Genomic DNA, 16497 nt, shown 5'->3' with positions numbered 1-16497 from the left:
TGCATCTTTCTCCTAAGATTGCAAACTCCCTCTCTCTCTCTTTTCTTTAGGCCGCACCATGCGGCACACGGGGATCTTAGTTCCCCAACCAGGGATCGAACTCGTGTGTTGGGAGCATGGAGTCTTAACCACTGGACTGCCAGGGAAGTCCCAAGACTGCAAACTCTTCAAGGGCCGGGGAACAGTTTCCAACAGGTCCTTTGGTATTTTCCACGGCCTTTGCCTAAGTGGGCAGGAAAACATGTGCTGCACACCTGTCTACTTGCACAGAATTAAAAATAGATGCCACCTTGGGATAACTGATCTCATCATTTCCTTGAATGTGCAAGAGTTCCCCCAGCCCCTCGCTCCACCACGCTGGACTTTTCTAGAGAGAAGGACAGCGGGGAGGGTGGAGGTATAGCCATGTAGTAGATCCATTTCTGCTTGATCACACGACCTGCTAAAGGCCCACATTCTGAGAGCAGCCCCTTAGGGCTTCAGAGATTGCATCTGACCAGTTTTTCAGGGCTTTCTGAGAAACACTGTTGTGTTGGTTTGTTCATTTTTGTTTTTTCAGATGGTTGATATGAAAAGCACAAAGCCCTTTCTCCCACCTGGGGGTTTGAGCACGTATATGCTCCCTGGATGGCTTCGGGCCCCGGTTCCCTATGACAGGTGGACGGTCTGTGGCTGGTGAGGAAGGTCTACCCCTGCTTTTGCAATGAAAGCACAGTGTTCTCAGGGGACGGTAGCGGGTGGCAGCCAGCTGGGGACTGATTAACTCTGAAGAGGACATGGTGCTGTTCATCTACCACTTAATTAACCAGTTGAAAGACAAACAAATCAGCGAACAAACTCTTTATCATAGGAAAGAGGGGAAGAGTTTGCTAATTTATTAATTAGTTATTAAGTGAAAAGTCACATGAGTCCTGTTGGCTTTTTGCTTGACAGAAAATAATCCTCAGGCATGCTGATTTCTTTAGGATTTGACTTGCCAATTCATCCATGATTTTTGAAGTGTCAGCAGAAAAGCCCCCAGATCTGTGCTGTTTTCTCTGCCATGACCCCTTACGCCACCTTGACTTGTTTGTCAAAACTACCAGGGGTCCCTGGAGTGTGGTTTCCTGCCCCAGCTCGGCAAGAGGGTCTTCTTTGAACGTTTTTCCTTGGGGCTTCACTTGATTTTAGACCCCGAACCTAGCAGTGATGCTGAAGGCTAATTCTTTAAAAAAAAATTTTTTTAATTGAAGTATAGTTGATTTACAAAGTTGTGTTAATTTCTGCTGTACAACAAAGTGATTCAGTTATACATATATATACATTCTTTTTCATGTTCTTTTCCATTATGGTTTATCCCAGGACATTGAATATAGTTCCCTGTGCTACACAGTAGGACCTTGTTGTTTCTCCATCCTGTATATAATAGTTTGCATCTGCTTATCCCACCCTCCCAATCCTTGTCTCCCCCACCTCCACTCCCCCTTGGCAACCACAAGTCTGTTCTCTGTGTCTGTCTGTTCTCTGTGTCTGTGTCTGTTTCTGTTTCATAGACAGGTTCACTTGTGCCATATTTTAGATTCCATATACAAGTGGTATCATGTGTTATTTGTCTTTCTCCTGAAAGCTAATTCTTGATTCGAGTTTTTTAAACAGCAGGCAAAGCTCCGAATTGGCAAAAAAAAAAAAAGAAAAAGAAAAAGAAAGGTAGTGGATGGCCTGGGCGTCTGGGCTTCTAGGTCACGGAGCTGGCTGGTCCTGTGCTCCCTACAGGGTCTAGGACGGCGCATTGAACCTGAGTTGGGAATCCAGGGCTTGATGGGCTGAGCGTATTGGGGTAGGTGTGAGGTGTAGTTGAGGATGTTTGAAATCAGAGTGTATGGTCCATATGCCAGAGAATTGCGCACTTAGAACTAGGTCCTAGAGAGGCACAGAGGGCAAAGAAGCCCCAGCCTTCCTGGGTTGCAGCCTGGGACCCACATCAAGGGCTTGGTTCCTTCTTCTCCTTGACTCAACCCCTCCCCCTGCATTGCTCTCCCCCTGCTGGTCTAAGCCTCCTTCCCCTCCTCATCTGCATCCTCACCCGTCTCCCACCTAAAGCGCACCACCTGCCACCCACATCAGGGCTCCGGGCTCAGCCTGAAGGTCATTCTGTCCTCCTGACCCCTTCTCTCTTCTTTCTCCTGTGTGGCTGTTCCGATGAAGAGCGGGTGAGGACGTGAGTGATTGCACACACCGCTGGGCAGTGGGACGGCCGTCCTCCTCCTGCAGCCTCTCCCTCTGCTGTTCTGTCCGCCTTGAAGCGCGACCGTGCACTGTCCCCCTGGAGCCCCCCCCCCCGTCCTTCGGGCCACACTGTCTCAGAGATGTCTCCCCTCTCCCCCTCACCCCGGCCCAGCTTGGGTCCCCTGTTCTGCTCTTCCACAGCAGCCTGTATTTCTCCTCCATCATCCCTACTACTATACATTTGTAGTAATGATCTGATTCATTTCTTTTTGTTTGTTTGTCAATTTTTTGCAGTACGCGGGCCTCTCACTGCTGTGGCCTCTCCCGTTGCGGAGCACAGGCTCCGGACGCGCAGGCTCAGCGGCCATGGCTCACGGGCCCAGCCGCTCCACGGCATGTGGGATCTTCCCGGACCGGGGCACGAACCCGTGTCTCCTTCATCGGCAGGCAGACTCTCAACCACTGCGCCACCAGGGAAGCCCTGATTCATTTCTTAGTTGCATTTTCTCTCTGCTATTTCCAATTGGATGTGAAACTCCAAGAAGGTGGAAATCCTGCTCCTGTGTTTGTAGCTCTCTCCGCAGTGCCTGGGGCTTGGTTAGCGCTTAATAAGTATTCATTGAATGAGTGAATAAAGAGTGAGCTGCTTGATCTGGCCCCAAACGTGTGCCGGTGTCGTGTTGGGAATACACACGTGGATTAGATCTGTTTCGGCTTTCGAGCGTCTCCCAGGCTAGCGGGGAAACAGATAATATTCAAAAGCTGGCTTTTGCGTAGGCTGCATTATCAATACTGATCAGTTCTCTAAGGGAGGGGCAAAAGGGGCCAGGGAAGAGGAAGCCACCTATGAGCCAGGAGCAGAGAGGGGTCTTGATGGCTTTGGAGTGGGGTCTCAATGGATTAATGGATCAAGTGTTTGCAGGCAAGATACCAGGCAGGGTCCTGCCAGGAGAGGAGTGAACGGGCGCAGGAGGGCGTGAGGTGGCCCCGGCGTGGGAAGGACGGCAAGGCTGGGAAGGCCGCGGATGCCGGGCTACGGGCTTTGCACTGCCTGCAGGCTCATGGAACCCCGGTGGGCTTCTGAATCGGGAACTGTCAGGTCCAGTCTGGGTTCCAGAAGGTTCTCTGTAATGCTGAGGCCCAGAGGGTGACGGTGAGATTTGGGGCACGGCGGGGGCGAGTGGCTATTGCAGCGATGTGTTCCAGAGAGACTCCTGGACTGGTCAGCCCTGGGGGCCGCTGCGGGGGCAGCCGAGAGCGCCCAGCTCGAGGGCAGCCCTGCCGCCACCTTCAGGCCTGGCTCTCCTGCCAGGAGCCCACTGGGGACATTTCTGGAGAGGTGGGCATCCCTCACTTGCCATTTTCTATTTCAGATCAGGAGATTTTCTCCAGACTTGGCTTCCCCAGGTCTCAATTTTTTTTTTTTTTTTTTTTTTTTTCGGTACGCGGGCCTCTCACTGTTGTGGCCTCTCCCGTTGTGGAGCACAGGCTCTGGACGCGCAGGCTCAGTGGCCATGGCTCATGGGCCCAGCCGCTCTGCAGCGTGTGGGATCCTCCCGGACCGGGGCACGAACCCGTGTCCCCTGCATCGGCAGGCGGACTCTCAACCACTGCACCACCAGGGAAGCCCCCAGGTCTCAGTCCTTGTGCATCTCCACACCACGCCCCACCTTCCCTCTGCTGGAATGTCTCCTCCAGCGTCTTAATTCCTCTGCTATCTTAACCCCTTTTGTTAAATCTGAACATGTTCTTCTAGCCTCCTTCTGTGATGGTGAATAAACGCACACACACACACACACACATGCATATATCTATATTTAAATAAAAATGAAATCATACTGCCTTATAACTGGCCTTTTTTTTTTAAAGCACCAAGTCTCCTCCACTTTTTTTTTTTTCTGGCTGGGCCACGTGGCTTCTGGGATCTCAGTTCCCCAACCAGGGATTGAACCCGGGCCATGGAAGTGAAAGCCCAGAGAACCCTAACCACCAGGCCACCAGAGAACTGCCCATCCTCCACTCTGTATTTGCCATTCAGCACAGGGGTGGTTTGGGGGATCGATGCCCCCAGGGAGCTGGTTTGTGTGGTTCCTGCAACATGCCATCTTTAGGAGTTCCAGCATGGTGTCAGGATGCAGGGAGAGAGGCGCTCCCCTGGGTACCATGGATGCTTACCACTGCAGGCTCGTATTATTCATACTTATTAATAAAAGGGTACCACTTATGAAAAGCTCACTATGGCATTAAATACTCACAGCTGTATCAGGGAGGCATAGCTGTCCCCATTGTGGAGACGACAGAGGTTAAGTGAATTGCCCAGGGTCATACGACCATGAAATAAAATTCCAGGGATTCGGATGCTGGTCTCCAATGCCCGTCTTCCCTCCTCTTCACAGCCCAGGGTGCTAACAGGACTTTGATAATGGGTGGGAGATTGCAGGATAATGATGGGGGTGGGAAGAGGGTGGGTGATGGGACCACGCCCCCAGCCCATAGGTAGCTATGAGCGGATAAAGGTTTAACAACCAGCACTCAGAAAAAAAGCTCTGATTTGCCCATTTCTGTGGTGTAAATAAGGAAAAAAATCTCTGATTTGCCCATTTCTGTGGCGTAAATAAGGAAAAAAATCTCTGATTTGCCCATTTCTGTGGCGTAAATACTCTCATTGTGGCTGAATTCAAGATACCAATGAGATGTCGCTGACCGTAGGGCTGGGAGAGATGTGCAGTAGCACCCCATCATATGGTGTTCCCACCGCACAGATGCAGTGGCTGCAAAATAAACTCCAGGGCACAGATAATAGTAAACTGTGGTATACTAATTAGGATGTGATAAATCATGCAAGTTTATTGTTGTTTTTTTTCAGTTGATTTACAATGTTGTGTTAGTTTCTATTGTACAGCAAAGTGAATCAGTTATACACATACATATATCCACTCTTTTTTAGATTCTTTTCCCATCTAGATTCTTTTACAGAGTATTGAGCAGAGTTCCCTGTGCTGTACAGTAGGTCCTTATTAGTTATCTAGTTTATACATAGTCGTGTGTATATGTCAACCCCAGTCTCCCAATTTATCCCCCCACCTTTGTTTTTCACATCATTTATTTAATGGTAAGTTGATTTCATTTCATTTTTAATGGCAGCCATGTTTAACAACCGGCTTGCAAAATTCCCGAAATCCGAGCCAGCTCCATCCAGCTTGCTGCTGCCATGTGGTATCCACGTGCAGGTTAGGACAAGGCGTCGCCGCTGAGTGTCTGCTGACCTGTGCCAGAGTACCCAGCTCGTCCAGTGGATTGTGGGCTGGCATTGAACTCCCATTTGCTCTCTCAGCAGGATGTCTTCATGCTGGAACGGTGCACACCCTACACAACTGTATATGATCATCTTTGGGACATCAGGCCACAGACGCCCTACATACATGCAATAGCGCTCTCTGAAAGGAAGGACAGGTTCTCTCTGTGCTGTCCAGGATGGTAGCCACTGGCCTGAGCATTGGAAATGTGGCTCAGGCAACTGAGACACCAGATAGACAGATAGAGAAAGAGTTAGACATAGAGAGATAGACAGACAGACAGATAGATAATAGATAGATGATAGATGATAGATAGATGTAAACTATACATAGCATAAAGTTTTCCTTTTCAATATATATATGTATAACTGAATCGTTTTTCTGTACACCTGAAACAAACACAGCTTTGTAAATCAACTCTACTTCAATAAAAAAAATTTTTTAACATCTTTATTGGAGTTTAATTGCTTTACAATGGTGTGTTAGTTTCTGCTGTATAACAAAGTGAATCAGTTATACATATACCTATGTCCCCATATCTCTTCCCTCTTGCGTCTCCCTCCCTTCCCACCCCCCCATTTTTTTAATTTACCTTTCTAAGTGTACAGTTCTGTGGTTTTAAGTACATTCATACTGTTCTGCAACCATCCCCACCATCCATCTCTAGAACTTTTTTCATCTTCCCAAACTGAAACTCTGTACCTGTTAAACACCAGCTCCCCGTTTTCCCTTCCCTGCAGCCCCTGGCCTCCACGGCTCTACTTTCTGTCTGTATGAAGCAGACCACACCAAGTACGTCCTATAAGGGGAATCACACCATATTTGTCCTTTGGTGACTGGCTTATTTCACTGAGCATCATGTCTTCAAGCCTCATCCATGGTATAGCCTGTGAGACACTGAACTCTTAGCTTTATTTCATTTTCGTGAATTGAAATCAGAATAGCCACTCCTGACTCGTGGACATGGACAACACAGCTCGTGAAATGTTGCAGAGAGATTGTTGATTAGAATGGGGAAGGAGAGGCCACCGTCTGGGACATGCATCTTCTGTCCTTCGAAGAGAGCTGAGTGCAGTACAGTCCCAATCAGGGGACTTTGGGAGTTGGGATGCAGGGGCATCTCCAGGGCGAGGTTTGGTGCAGAGCTGAGGCTGGGGGACTCAGAGAGCTTGATGTGGGGTGGTGTGAATCGGGGGCAGCCAAGAACGCTCAGGCCAGTTTGAAAGTCGAGTGTCCAGGTGGCCTGGTGTAAAAGAGCTGCGCTTCTGTTACCACCCTATGGACTCGCCTGAAGTTCCCCCTTGCCCTCCCTGTGTCCTCTGAAAGACCCCCCACAGGGGTGGGCTGTGGGAAGGGGCTCCCCGAGGGTCCCTGCTGCTGCCCTTGACTCTGCCCCTGGCCTGGGAATGCAGGTGGGGAGCAGGCAGGAAGCAGAGGCCTCCCAGGGGAACCTGCAGGATCAGAGTAGGGGCAGCCGGGAGCCTGGCCTCTACCAGGACCTTGATCTAGACGTTCCCAGCTATGGCCTTGGAATTCCCTGTGGTCCGTTTCAGTCATCCGTTCCTCTCCTAGAAAGAGCCAAGGCTGGGAATGGAAACGATGGCCTGGATCCTGCGAAGGAGCAGCTGAAACTTAAAAATATGTTTGCACTGGTCGTTAGAATGAAGCTGCTAAGAGCCAGGGCTCTGCTCTCAGCCAGACCTTAGTTTAAACCCAGACTTGGTCGCTTACTAACCTTGGGTAAGTCTCTCCGTTTCCCTGAGCCTCTGACGCTTCATCCGGAAAAGGGAACTTGGGGGGTTTTATGAGGATGAATTCAGGAACGTGAGTCATGTTTAATAAGCTCTCGGTAAACGTTAAAGGGCAGAAGCGAGTATTACAATTACTCTCAGTCTTTAACTAGCTTTATCCCCCCATTGCCTTTGCAGGCTGTAGACGGATGTGTACTTCCTGAGCACACAGGGTGGAAGGGGTTCTGGGCTCTTCTCTGAGGCCACGGGACCCTTCTGGAGAGTCACCTCCGGCTCTCTCGTTTTAGTGCCGGCGGAAGGCCCTTCCTGCTCTACGTGGGCCTGGCCCACATGCATGTGCCCCTGTCCAGGAACCTGCTGTCAGCAGAACCCGGGGGTCGAAGGCCGTACAGCGCGGCTCTCCGGGAGATGGACAGCCTCGTGGGCCAGATCAAGGACAAAGTTGACCTCACAGCTAAAAACAACACATTCCTTTGGTTTACAGGTGAAGTAGTAAAACCCAGCCAGCCTCACTGGGATCTAATGGATAACCCCGCACACGCCCCACACAAGAGCAGAGTCTGGGCGAGTGACCCTCTTCAGCTGGGCAGGGGGCTTGCCTTGAACTTGGGGCCCTGCTCGCGTTCGTTGGCCTGCGTGCTGAGCACCTGTCCATTGGGGCCACCAGGGCTGTGCCCCTGGAAAGGCTTGCACAGAGAGGGCAGGCACCCTGCTGGCCCCCTGGCTGTTGATCAGGGCCATCTGGGTGTTGCTGTTAATTGTTAATGAGTGACTTTGACATTGTAGACCTCTGTAATCCTCGGGCGATTCCAAGAGTCCTTCTTTACCGTCTTCCCCCATCCCAAAGGTTGCCACTGGTCAGCAGGTCACATCTTCTGGCTAAGTGGCGCTGGACTAGTGAGCTGTTTAAAGGGCCCACACAGGCATCACTGGTCTCGGGTCCCTGTCTGGAGCGAGAGCAGTGGACACTTGGGTTTGAATCTCTACTCTTGGGAAAGTTACTTTATTTTTTATTTTTTATAAATTTATTTATTTATTTATTTATTTATGGCTACGTTGGGTCTTCGTCGCTACCCGCAGACTTTCTCTAGTTGCGGCGAGCGGGGGCTACTCTTCGTTGCATGGGCTTCTCACTGCAGTGGCTTCTCTTGTTGCAGAGCACGGGCTCTAGGCGCGCGGGCTTCAGTAGTTGTGGCTCGTGAGCTCAGTAGCTGTGGGTCACGGGCTCTAGAGCGCAGGCTCAGGAGTTGTGGCACACGGGCTTAGTTGCTCCGCAGCATGTGGGATCTTCCCGGATCAAGGCTCGAACCCGTGTCCCCTGCATTGGCAGGCGGATTCTTAACCACTGCACCACCAGGGAAGTGCCGGGAAAGTTACTTTAACCTCTGTAAGCCTCTCCTTCCTCTTCGGCAGAATCAAGCTAACAGTCAAATCTATTCCATAGCACATTGGGGGATCAGGAGATAATGTATGTGGAGCACTGTGTGCATCATAGGGGCTCAAGAAAGAGTTGCTGGGGCACTTCCCTGGTGGTGCAGAGGTTAGGACTCCGTGTTTCCACTGCAGGGGGCACGGGTTCGATCCCTGGTCGGGGAACTAAGATCCCACGTGCCATGTGGCCAAAAAAACCCCACAAAAAACAAAAGGAAGAAAAGAAAAAGTTGCTGGGCTGAAGATAATGGTAATGGAATCGCTGAGCCCATATCCAAAGGCAAAAGCCTAAGTGTGGGGCGAGCTCGGGGCAGGACAGCCAACCTCTCTGGAAAGCCCATCAGAGACAGCCCCCTCTAAAAGGTCCTTCAAGGGTAGGGTTGCATTTGTTTTCACAGGTCCTTTTTCTCTCCAGTCCCCTGCTGTGCACAGGGATGTGGGACCCGAGAGAGAGAGAACCGGGCAGAAGCATCCTCTAGCCTGTTGACTGCTGCGTGTTGTTTTTTTTGGTTTCTAGGAGACAATGGCCCGTGGGCTCAGAAGTGTGAGCTGGCAGGGAGCATGGGGCCCTTCACTGGATCGTGGCAAACTCGTCAAGGTAGAGGCTCACAGCTGGGGTTGGGGCATCTCCCCGCGGGTGCTGAGTCCAGGCTGGGGCATGAGATCCGGCCTTTGGGAGGACCAGTTTATAGCCGGGTCTTGGGACATCGTTGTGAAATAGGGACAGGTTACTCACAGCCACTGGCTCCCAGAAGAGAAACAATTTGGAGTGGAGAAAGCTCGTGTTCACCCGGGGGGTTCCCTTTCCTTCCCTCCCAGGGCATCAGCCCGCTGACAGGCCAGCCCAACAAGTATGCTTTGCCTTTACCTTCATCCTCATGTCCTTGATCTTCCTCCTTGCTTTTCTTTCCTTTTATATTTTTATTTATTTATTTATTTTTGCAGTACGCGGGCCTCTCACTGTTGCGGCCTCTCCCGTTGTGGAGGACGTGCAGGCTCAGCGGCCATGGCTCACGGGCCCAGCCACTCCGCGGCATGTGGGATCTTCCCAGACCGGGGCACAAACCCGTGTCCCCTGCATCGGCAGGCGGACTCTCAACCACTGCGCCACCAGGGAAGCCCTCTTTCCTTTTTTAAAAGTCATGCCTCCATCCATCCAAACATTAATTAATTTCATTCATTCAAGAAATATTTAGTGCACAACTATGCAAGGTTTCTATATGCATTATCTCTGAACCTTAGTGAAAGGCAGGTAGTAATCACTCCACTTACAGCTGAAGAATGAGAGAGGCTAAGTAACTTGCCTAGAGTCACACAGTTTGGGAGGACGGAGCCTGGCTTGCTACCAAGTTAAAGTTGGTGATCTTCCCACTACACCATACTGCCTCTCTTTATGTAAGCACCCTTCAGCCCTCAGCTCAGCGCCCATCTGCTGGGAAGGTTTCCCAAAAGGACCTCACTCTCTGAAAGAGCAGTCCTGCTGGGGACAATTCGGCAGTGTGGACCAAAGTCTTGAAAAATATTCATGCTGGGCGATGCATTAATTCCTCTTTTAAAGAATTTGTCTTCAAGAAATAATAAGCCAAGTGCACAATGATGTGTGTAAAAGAATGCTCGTTGCAGTAGGTTTTTCTTGAGAAAAATAGTTAGACATAACCCAAGTGTCCAGCAAGAGAGGAGTGCTCAAAGAAATTATGATACATGCATTTAAAGAAACACTAAGGAACCACTGAAAATGGTGCATATGATTGACCTGGAAACAGTTACATTAAATACTTTTCAGTGAGTAAAGCAGGTCACAAAACCATATGTAAAGTACGATTTTATTGTATAAAACTAAGTGCACGTATTCTCGGAAAAATCTTGAGAGAGGCAACAAAAGGTATTGATAACAAAAGATTAGCAGTGATTACCTCTGGGTAAGGGAGGAAGGGTTTAAGTGTAGTTATTCCCACTTTTTTTTTTTTTTACCAATTAAAAAAACTTTTTAAAAATTTCTTTAATTTTTTTAATGAAAAAATTAAAATAAATTTTTCAGAAGGTGCTTGTATCCGAAGGGTGCAGAGGTGGACTTGGCAAGATGACCCCCTGGGGCTGGGTTTGCCCTGCTGTCTGGCTGGCTTCTGACCTGTGGCCCCAGCAGTGTCCAAGTCAGAGGACACGAATTCCCTTTCACATGAGTCTGGCAGAATATTCGTAGTTACCTAGAAGCTAGAATTTTCGGGTGTCCCACGGCTAGCTGTGAGAAGGAAGTGCTTTACCCTGGCATCCCTTGGATCAGATCCCTTGAGACCTTTACAGGTGAGTGACTGCTGAGCTGTGACCACATCTCGTGTGTGGACATATGTGGTGGAAGTCAGGGAAACTGGGTGCTGCCCAGTGACCAGACGACTTCATCCCTCTGGGTGGTGGTGTTCCTCTGTGCATGGATCTCTTTGGCCCATCCAGTTCGTTCAAGAGCGCTGTAATTTAGTTCTGCTTCCTGGAGAGCTGGACCAGGAAAAGATGCTCTAGGACCAAAAGTAGTGGAAATGTGTCCGGTAGCTGCAGCCACAGCCTAGAGAAATACAGTGCCAACTGGGAGTGTTTTTTTTGCATTCACTGATGATAATTCCTCCTCTCTGTACCTGGGGTACCCTCGGGCCAGGCTGCCGTCTTCAATGCTCAGTTAGAAGAGCCTGGAATCATTTTTACTCTCAAGAGTAAAAGTCCTGAAGGCACAGAGACCAAGGTTGAGGGGATAAAAATCTGTCCGTAAGTGGCCCCTCTGTGGGGATCTTTCTGTTTCCTAAGAAGACGACCTCTGATCTCCTGTCTGAGGACCTGCCTTATCTTTTCTCTTCTCCCCCTTAGGAGGCAGCTTTAAAATAGTGAACCAGTTTACGGTTGTGCACTGTAGCCCATTCTTCGAGGGAAGAACTTTATGAGAAACACATGTATCAGCAGGGCAGTATCCTCCTTTCCTTCTATCTCCTTCTACTTGTTGAGCACCTACTATGTGCCAGGAACTGTGCTCAGTGCTGGGGACACAAAGATCAACAAAGCCCCGACTTTAAAGAATGACGGTCTAGAGCAGTGTTTCTCAGACTTTAACGTGTAGATGGTCCCCTGGGGGTCCTGCACCCATTAGGTCTGGGTTGGTGATGGAGATGTTGCATTTCTAACCAGCTCTTGGGTGATGCTGATGCAGCTGGTCCAGGGACCACTCTGAGAGCCACCAATTTGGGATATCCACATCTAGCGCCCTTCGAGTCTAGAACTTTCAGACCTAGACCAGTGGGTTATCAGCTGAGGTCCCAGGACCAGCAGCATCAGTACCACCTGAGAACTTGTTAGCAATGCAGATTCTAAGGCCTCACCCCAGACCTACTGAATCCGAAGCAAAGTTGGGGATGGTGTGGACAAAAAGGAGTGCAAGTTGGTGCAGCCGCTGCAGAAAACGGTACGCACGGTCCTCCAAAAATTAAAAGTAGTGCTACCGGGCTTCCCTGGTGGCGCAGTGGTTGAGAGTCCGCCTGCCGATGCAGGGGACGCGGGTTCGTGCCCCGGTCCGGGAAGATCCCACATGCTGTGGAGTGGCTGGGCCCGTGAGCCATGGCCGCTGAGCCTGCGCGTCCAGAGCCTGTGCTCCGCAATGGGAGAGGCCGCAATAGTGAGAGGCCCGCGTACCGCAAAAAAAAAAAAAAAAAAAAAAAGTAACGCTACCACGCAATCCAGCAATCCCACTGTTTATCTGAAGAAAATGAAAATACAAATTCCAAAAGATATATGCACCCCTATGTTCATTGCAGCATTATTTACAATAGCCAAAATATGGAAGTGACCTAAGTGTCCATCAATAGATGAATGGATAAAGAAGAGGTGGTACATGTATATATAGACATTTCTGTTGAGTCAAAGATGATAAATAAAGGGGAGCGAGTGACAGTCTGCAGGAATCTCCCTGCATTCAAACAGTGCCAGGGAGGGCTCAGCGAGCTCTCCTCCAACTATCTTGTTGGCCAGAGAGGGATCTGAGGCTGAGCAGGGCAGAGGGCTTCCCCGGGGCCAGCCATCGACTGCGGGGCCACACGCTCTGACCACCACCCGGCTCATTCCTCAACCCACGTTATCACTATCCTCACGTCCTGTTATACCCGACTGACTGCTCAGCTGTCCGCAACGTCCTGTCTTACGTCTTTGCCCCCTCCATGGTTGTCAGGGAGAACCTCATTAGCCCCTGTGACAGTCTGAGTCTTTCTAAATCTATGGGAGGCAGAGTGGAGAGATGGAGAGAGGGCTTTGGAGGCGTGATTCTCGACTCAGCTCAGGACCTTGTGCCCGGCGGCCCCTGCCCCTCCCAGCCCTGCGTCCTCCTCAGTAAGGGCAGTGGAGACCCGCCTCGCGGGACGGTGCAGGGCCAACTGGGACACTGGCCGGGAGGTGCCTGGCCTCTACTGCCCCCATACAACTCCATCTCTTCACTCCCAGCCGAAACAATCTGGGTGGGGGGGAGGGTTCCCACAAAGAGAATAATTGGAAGAAATGACCTGAGAAAGATTTTCCCGCTGAAGTACACAGGCACCTTAAACAACATAAGGATCACTTCCCAAGAGTTCTGGGCCTCTGGTTTGGAAAACTGTGGTCCGAGGCTGGATTTCCTTCATGTCAAGATAACACCCTTTGTGGGGGGCAGGGCCTTGCACAAATGTCGTGTCTGGATGTGGTATCTGTGGGACACAGCACTTGAATTTGTGGTGGGACTGGATCTGGTTACCTTTTTCTTTTCCCAGGAGATCCTGAAGACGCACTTTGCGGAGGGGTAAACACTTCCCCTTCCTCAGTCTCCAAACTGGCTTCCCGTCAACCTCTCCTCACTGCCCAGGCCACTGCTGGGGGCTCTGGGAAGGCGGGCAGAGCCCTGGGTGGAAGGGGCATGGCCAGGGGACCTGGGTCACGGGGGAGGGGCTGGGGGTCCCTTTGGACCACCTGTTCTTCTTCGAGCAGGTTCCTTGTCAGTGGGATGCCTGTGTATCCTGCTGTAAACGGGGCCAGTCTCGCGAGCTGGTGAAAGAGAGAAGACAGTCAGTGTTTTCACAATGGAGCAGGACAAACAGTACCCAGAGCCCTGCTTCTTTCTCCCCACAGCCGGCCCAGCACATCAGGACACACGCTGCCTTCCCCTGTTCCCAGGGCCCCCGGACCGCCCCCGCCCCTTTCCTGGCTGAGCCGCTTTGCTCAGCTGATGTGATGAGGCAGCGTCTCCTGCAGTCATCCCTTCATCCCGTGCTGGAGTGAGGATGCGCCACCAGGCTTGGCTTGCGTCCTGTAGGGGTGAGGAGAGACCGAACCGGGGGCCAGGGGGCACAGCAGGGCCGCTGCTGACCCCGAGCCCGCGGCCCCCCTGGTTCCCAGCCGCCTGCCCTCCCTTCCCTGCTCCAGACCTATTTCCTCTCCGGGACAGAACCAACACCTTGTTTGTCCCCTAACTGACGGCTCCTCTGTCTGGAAAATCTTTTCTTGTTTTATTTGAAGAGCAGAACTGTTCCTTCCTCCCCCCTGGTGATGAGGAAACATGCTGTTGAATTTGGCATCCTTGGCTTCTAGGAGACCTTGGTTGTAACTTGATGCTATCAGGTGGTTACATAACCTTTCCCACTGGGAAGCGTGCTCTACATCCTGGGCCTCCTGTCCATTTGGGGCAGGGGGTGGGACGGAGAGGGGTCGGGGTTAGGGGGTACTAGGGGAGGGAGTGAGGGGCAAGGGAGGGGCTCTCGGCCCCGGCTGGGGGCAGGGCCAACCACTGGGGACCCAGTGGAAGTCAAATGCTGTCCCCTGCCGGGCTTGGAAGTCCTCATCCCCACACTCACGGCCGCCCCAGGGCAGCCAGAATCCTTCGCCCCAACAGAGGCCTGGCTGCCCTGTGTTTCTAGAGAACTAGTGTGCGCGCTCCGGGCAGCCTTGGCAGAGGCACGTATTTATATTTAGAAATGAAGCCTGCTTCTTTAGAAGATTATAGAACGTGTGCTCCTCAGAACACGCGTGTTCCATCCGAGTCACAAATATAAATGCCTTGAGGGGCCAGGCAGGTAGTATAAACGAACAACTGTTTGTTTGTGTCCATTGTGGCCAGCATTAGGGACTCAGTAAATCAGATCAAGGGCTCTGACTAACGACATTCAAATTTAGTTTTAAAAGAAATACGATTCGTGCCAAACCAAACTGTCAGGGGGCTGAATTCAGTGTATGTTTTGCCAGGTTGCAGCTTCTGCTATTTTCTATCTGTAGGTAATTTTGTTTTGTTTTTGTTTTGCTTGCGGTTTCTTTGGATGGCATTTATTGGGCGCTTCCGTGGCAGGCACTGTGCCAAAGGACCTTGCCTGGAACTTTATATACATTATCTTACGTAACTTTTCCACCATCCCATGAGATCAGTACAGTCATTTCCCCCTTCACGGCTGAGGAGATGGACATGCAGTGACATTAAGAATTCCGCTCAAGGCCTCACCATGAGAAGGCGTCCTCCCATTTACCTTACTAATACTTCTCAACTGGTCCTCGGAGACTGGTGTCAGAATGACTTGGAATCAGACCCCACCCAAGACTTACTAAATCAGCATCTCTGGGTGTCCTCCTGGTGGCTCCATGTACTAAGAAGTTTGCCAACCTCTGTATTAGCCACACTGCCTTTCTGACTCAGGCAAGCATGGCATTTGGGTCCTTTCTGGGAAGGACCCCTGTTCCTAAGTGTAGGTTGTGGTGAGCCTTCCGCAGGCTGCCCCTGTCTCCATGCATCATGGAGTGGCATTTTCTTCTGTAGCCAGGGAAGAACAAGCGAGCAGTTTCATGAATCACAGTTCTGTTTATATTTTGGTTGCTGAGGCTAAATATTTATTGCTTTTAGTAAGAGGTTCTGCCTTAATTAGAGTCATAACTAACCGCAGGTGCACCGAAATGCGTTTTCATGACCATCAGGCTTGCGTTTCTCAACAGAAAGCCAAACGCAATGGACCCTTTTGATGTGCCAGTGCGTGCTGATCAAAGTATGAAGGTTGCTCTCAGCTAACGAGTAGCTTTTGAAATTAAGAAGTGCCTATTTGGCTTTGTGGACTTAGCTATTGTCCTTACTCACTATAACATGTAGGGTCTCATTCACGCTCTGATGGCGTAAAGTTATAAAGCCGTGGGCCATATAAAACCTGTCATTAAAAAGCACATAAGCTACAATTAGTTTCAAAATGCATTGTGTCCGCTTTCTGACTCTGCCCCTTGCTCTCTTCACCCTCGGCCCGGAACGGGCGCGCTCTACATTAACTCACCAGGAGAGCTGTACAAGGTACTGGTATCCAGGCCCCACCCCCAGCCAATTTAAATCACAATTCTCTGGGAAAGGGACCTTGGCATGGGTATTTCTTAAAAGCTAGTGATTCGAATATGCATTCGGGGATGGGAACCACTGTCCTAAAAAGTCCTAGAAGGTTCAATGGCTGAGGGTGCTGGCTGTGTGGTTAGACTTGGATTCAAATCCTGCCTCTAGTGTTTCTTTGCTGTGTGACCTTGGGCAAATTACTTAACCTCTCTGAGCTTCAACCTCCTCATCTGAAGAATGAGGATAACAGGGCTTAGCTCACAAAGTTGTCCTGAGGATTAAGGGAGATGATGCCGGGAAGCACTTAGCATTATAGGTAGGTGCACTTAGCTTGGTGCTTAGGAAGGGCTCAATCAATAGGAGAAATTATTGTTACTGTTCCCGTTGTGTTTCACAGAGGATGAGTTTCCATTAGTAGGAGCAGGTCTCACTGAAGAGCATCAGGGGCCCAGGGCCAGCTGCTGTG

The 16497-nt window shown here is 50.5% G+C and overlaps 1 protein-coding gene across 10 annotated transcripts in view; it reads left to right on the top strand.

Moving 5' to 3' along the window:
- ARSG (arylsulfatase G) overlaps positions 1–16497 on the top strand; it is a 120896-nt gene that overhangs the window by 80061 nt on the left and 24338 nt on the right. For all 10 annotated transcript variants that reach the window (XM_082604511.1, XM_082604517.1, XM_082604516.1 and 7 more), the window contains 2 exons: positions 7540–7736; positions 9201–9281. In XM_082604511.1, the coding sequence (XP_082460637.1) occupies positions 7540–7736; positions 9201–9281 (278 nt within the window). The remainder of the gene's footprint in view (positions 1–7539; positions 7737–9200; positions 9282–16497) is intronic.

The sequence above is a fragment of the Mesoplodon mirus genome (genome assembly GCF_964341445.2).
Source record: "Mesoplodon mirus genome assembly, chromosome: 18".
NCBI classification, from domain to species: Eukaryota; Metazoa; Chordata; class Mammalia; order Artiodactyla; family Ziphiidae; genus Mesoplodon; species Mesoplodon mirus.
Note: the sequence above shows the minus strand (reverse complement) of the source record. Positions and strands in the feature narration are given on the sequence as shown.